At 45.3% G+C, this 4,991-nt stretch overlaps 1 protein-coding gene across 1 annotated transcript in view; it reads right to left on the bottom strand.

Annotated features, from left to right (window-relative positions):
• MMRN1 (multimerin 1) overlaps positions 1 to 4,344 on the bottom strand; it is a 114,212-nt gene extending 109,868 nt beyond the window's left edge. The window contains exon 1 of the mRNA XM_015422577.1: positions 3,628 to 4,344. Coding sequence (XP_015278063.1) covers positions 3,628 to 4,154 — 527 coding nt within the window. The 5' untranslated portion in view covers positions 4,155 to 4,344. The remainder of the gene's footprint in view (positions 1 to 3,627) is intronic.
• Between the last annotated feature and the right edge of the window lie 647 nt (positions 4,345 to 4,991).

Below are 4,991 nucleotides of genomic sequence, written 5' to 3'. Positions count from 1 at the left end.
ACTCAGCTTTGAGGGAACATTGGTTGCAATCCCAGGAGATCTCCAGCCAAAACCTGGAGGGTGGCAATCCCTACATACAATACACATGAAGTTGCCTTATGCCGAATCAGACCTTTGGTCCATCAGAGTCAGTATTGTCTACTCAGACTGGCAGCGGCTCTCCAGGGTCTCAGGCAGAAGTCTTTCACATCCCCTACTGCCAGATCTTTTAACTGGAGATACCGAGGACTGAACCTGGGACCTTCTGCATGCCAAGCAGATGCTCTGCCAATGAGCCACAGCCCCTCCCATCCACAGTGCACACCTGATCTTTCTTTATATGTGCACTGAATAATCCTCGGGTTACGTTACACGCATGCACAGCTCAGTGTGTGATTTCAACCCCACTGTCAGAACCCACAGCCAACAACGGAGTACACACTTCATAGAAATGTAATACTTTTATTGAAGAGCCATAGATGCATTAACACAGTCACTGTTAAGAGTAACCGTTGCCTATTGAACCTAATGAGATATAGGGCATTCGTATGCATCCCCCCACTGCGCTGGGCAGTTAGGCACCCTCCCCCGCGCGGGCTAGAGCTGGTAAGCGTTATTACTATGCGAAGCTGGGAATTGCTCTGCTCCCACGGTTGGGAGGCAACACACCTCGCCTCCTGTTCTTCTTTAGAGATAAGCATTACTGCGCCAAGGAAGAGTCAGGAATGCGAAAGCGATTTACACAGACACTGAAAGAACATCCCCACCCCCATGGCAGCACAGCTGACACCCACAAGCAGAATTTGGAAGGGGGAGGGAGCTCTGCAGGGATATGATTCCCTCCCCCTAAAACGGGCATGTCTTGCAAGAGAACGGATCTCCGTTGCCTGGAGATGAATTGTAATTTGGGGAGATCTCCAGCCGCCACCTGGAGGTTGGCAACCCCAGGTGCCCTGCTCCCCTTTTCCTTTGAAATGACAGCATCCCTTTCCTCAAGGAGCGGGACAAATGTACAAAACATGTACCAGCGTGCAACAAGCAGAACATTGCGTCAGGTGTGGAACACTAAGAGGCTTTTCCGTTTTTAAATGGATTTATAGATCTATCCCTATTTCATTCAGTCTAGTTCATAACATTAAATTGATCTCTGCAATATCATGCCAGCCGACTGTTACTACTTCAGCGTGAAAAACAGCACAAGGGAGGAAATGCTGAGAATTTCAACACCTTTCTAATTGGTACAAATTGTCCCTGCATGCACCATCTGAACTAAAAGCTTAATTCTGTCATTCTTTTGGCTATTTCCTGCATGCAGATGCCTAGTTCACTAACTATTCGTCTTATTTAGGAAAATGCATTCAAATGTGGTTCATTGGAAGAATTCTTTCCAGAGGTTGACAGTCCCAGATGGGAAAATACCTGGAGATTTTGGGGGGTGGAGTCCGAGGAGGGCAGGGTTTGGGGAGGAGAGGGACTTCAATGGGGCATAATGCCATAGAGTCCACCTTCCAAAATGGCAAGCCTAGTGAAGGGCATTGTGGGCTGCCCATCACCCAGCGTCCAGGAATTCTAGTTCTTTCCGTCAATTGCCACTGCAATCTCCAGGTGGCACCTGGAGATCTCCTGCTATTTCAGTTGATCTCCAGATGACCAAGATCAGCTCCCCTGGAGAAAATGGCTGCTTTGGAGAGTGCCCTCCATGGCATTGTACTTTGCTGGGATCCCTCCCCTCCCCAAACCCCGCCCTCCACAGGCTCCACCCCCAATATCTCCGGGTATTTCCCAATCCAGAGCTGGCAACCCTAAGGACTGCTTAGGAGCAGCCTTAAACAATGTTGTTACTGTACTTCTCTAAGCACTGCAAGCCACCTTTTTAAAAGTGGGAAGGTAAAATATCAGGTTCTTAAATAGAGGAATAAATAATGACTATGCAATATGCTTTAAAAAATCTTCATAACATTATTACAGATAGATAGTCCAAGAAAGACTCTCCCAATGTGTTTGGATTTCACTTTGGTTGAGATTTGTTAGTAACAGCTGGGGATGTGCCAGCGCTCCTCACGTTTCAGGCCCTAATCTTATTAAGATTATTTTCATTTCCTTTTTCTAAAGATCTTACTTACTCACCTCAGACAGTGGTTGAGCTGAGGTTCACAAATCATTGTCATGTAAATATTAGGAATGTGTTCCCAACTATAAACACAGTTAGATAAAGCTTCCTTCAGCATGTCCCTCCCTAGAAGGTTCCAGAAAAAGTTGGTCACCTGTCTTTTAGAAATACTTTAAGTGAAAGTTACTTCTCTTAGGGAAGACGGCTTACGCTTCATGATTCACTGAATCCATTTAAATTCATGGACATAAGATATGGAGATGCCCACAGATGGCTTTAACAAAGGATTAGAAAAATTTATGAATTCAGCTATTAACCGTGATAGATAAATGGAACTTCCACATTCAGAGGCAGCAGACCTCTGAATACTAGAATCAGGCAAAAGCAATAACAGAGAGAACTTTTTCCTTCACCCTATACTTTCCAGAGGTAATTTATATGGCTATTGTTGCAAACAGGATGCTGGATTAGATTGGTCTGATCCAGCAAGGATATTCTTAGATATTAATAGTGAATGCATCAGATTTCCATTGCAGACTATAGTTTAGCAAAGCATCTTCAAATGCATGGGAAGGTTCACTTTCCATAACTGACAATGGACTAGCCTTGGTTGTGCATGTAATTATGCTACAACAGTTTGAGTCTAAGAAATGCTGCCTTTTCTAAGACTTTCTCATGCAACCAAAAAAGCATAAAATAGATAAAAGTTACACCTTCTGGTTACTTGTAATTGCTTATATACCCAGAATCTGTGGACTCCTTTTCAGTAAACCAAAGTGATCCTGAATTCAGACCTCTTTATGCTTTGCGCCACCTTGTCCGTAAAAATTATATTGTGTTATTTAAAAGGTTTTGGTTATCTCTTTACACAGTGGACTGCTTTTCTCTCTTTATGCACTGAACCTGTAGCATTAAAACCCGTGTCAAAAACCATGTGTTGCAGATAACATTAAGTTGTTGTACACTTCTTCCTCTGAACTAAATGGCTGCCTGACATTTGTTAAGAACCTTCAGTGCTGCCGATCCTCTGGCTGAAATCCTGCACATAAATTAGACTGCTTTCAATCCCACTGAAGCCAATGGGGAGTAAGCCAGCCACTATTTCTACCATAGTTCTGAGCTTTGTGGTCCTCATTCTTCAAGCTATAAGTTTATAGGAAGGTCTGAGTCAAAATGACCATTTTGCCCATGAATCCTGGCTAGGGTTGTCAAGGGGATGAGAGTTAGGTTTGCCATGTCCAGGTTGGGAAACTCCTGGAGATTTGGGGATGGAGCCTGGGGAGGACAGGGACCTCAGTGGAGTACAATGCCATACAATCCACTCTTCAAGGCATCAATTTTCTCCAAGACAACTGATCTCAGTAGTCTGCGGATAAGCTGTCATTACAGGAGACCCCCAGGTCCCACCTGGTGGCTGGCATCCCTAAATTCCCAGCTTTACCTAATTTCCAAAACACTTTTGCAGGTACTTCTCTGAACTATGTTTCTAAGGCAAGTGAGCAGATAAACAGTAAAAAAATATATGGGATTCTCCTTACTTTCCCCTGGTAGTTTCAAAGCTGGGTGTTTTGCTGCTGTCCGATTGCCTGGAAGATCTGTTCACTGTAGCTCCTTTCGAGCTTCTAGGAGCTTCACCTTGAAGAGGACCTTTTTTAGGTTGGCTTTGCGCAGGGATCCCCGTGTTGTTAGAAAGAGCTGGTGCCTTAGCATTAGGCATGCCACTATCATTGATTCCTCTTGTGAGATTTGTACGGGTCAAGGAATTCTTCTCCTGGGTCACTGACGGAGTTTGTAATCCTGGAGACTCCTTCGTGGGTGGCGGAGAGCTACGTGTTACCTCATCCTCATGGCTCGTATTCACCAAAGCGACTGGATTTTCTGCAGTGGGAACCGCAGGGGTTGCCACTCCATGTCTGAAGTTCTGCGTTTCAGCAGAAGTCAAACTGGGGTGGCTTATTTCTGCTTCATGGTCCATAGGTACATCCCGGGCCCTGACAGCTGAGTCGGCTTTTGTGTGCCTCCATTCCAAGAACATTAAAAACAGCACTAAGTATACCTCCCTCATCCTCACGGTTTGTAGTGTCTCTCGCGTATTCTTCCCAGGAGGCTGGTGCCACCTCTTCCCCTTCAGCTGCTGCTTTCACAACGAACCTGCAGAAATGTGCCCGGCTGCCGGTGGTTTTTATGTGCGGCAGGGAGAGGAAACAGGTTTTAGTGTTTCAAACCGGACCGAGGAAGCTTCATTTCCTGTTTCTGCAGATTCCTCGGCGACCTGTGCCCTTTTGGAAATGTGGAGCCAAAATGCCTTGGGGAGAAGCAAAGAGTCTTTGTGGAAGCTACAGGATGAGGGACAAACGGCATAATGTGAACATGGAAATATACTGTCACTGAAACCAGCTCAGGGGGGATGGGTGGGGACGAAGAATCGCTGACTAACTTCCTTTCCCTGTTGATCGGCAACAGGGAACATGAGAGATCTGTCAAATGTGTCACTTGGTTACCGAAATCTGTTTGAATGAGGCCATAAAGTTATGTCACTATGTGGACGACTCCAGAATGGCACGTGTTCATTAATGGTTTGTTTGTGTGTCTTGCTTGGCATCATGGTGGCTCTGCCGCAGCCCCTGCTCATATTGTATCATGGCAGTATTGTGTTATCCAACGGGAAAAGACCTTTTGGCATAAGTGGATCGTGTCTGCTGTTTTCAGCTATCTCTTCTGCCACTGGATCAGGCTGATTCCCACATTATGGTTCATTTATTTATTTCTTTATTTATTGTATTTGTATCCCGCCCATCCCACGAGTGAGCTCAGGGTGGGTCACATCATCATCAATAATACAGGTTGCGTCTGCTGTCTCCCCATCTTTTAGTCAGATGTGATTTGCATTTCCTCTCAATCC

Source organism: Gekko japonicus, unplaced genomic scaffold, assembly GCF_001447785.1.
Source record: "Gekko japonicus isolate JY-2015 unplaced genomic scaffold, Gekko_japonicus_V1.1 scaffold1528, whole genome shotgun sequence".
Classification (NCBI taxonomy): domain Eukaryota; kingdom Metazoa; phylum Chordata; class Lepidosauria; order Squamata; family Gekkonidae; genus Gekko; species Gekko japonicus.
Note: the sequence above shows the minus strand (reverse complement) of the source record. Positions and strands in the feature narration are given on the sequence as shown.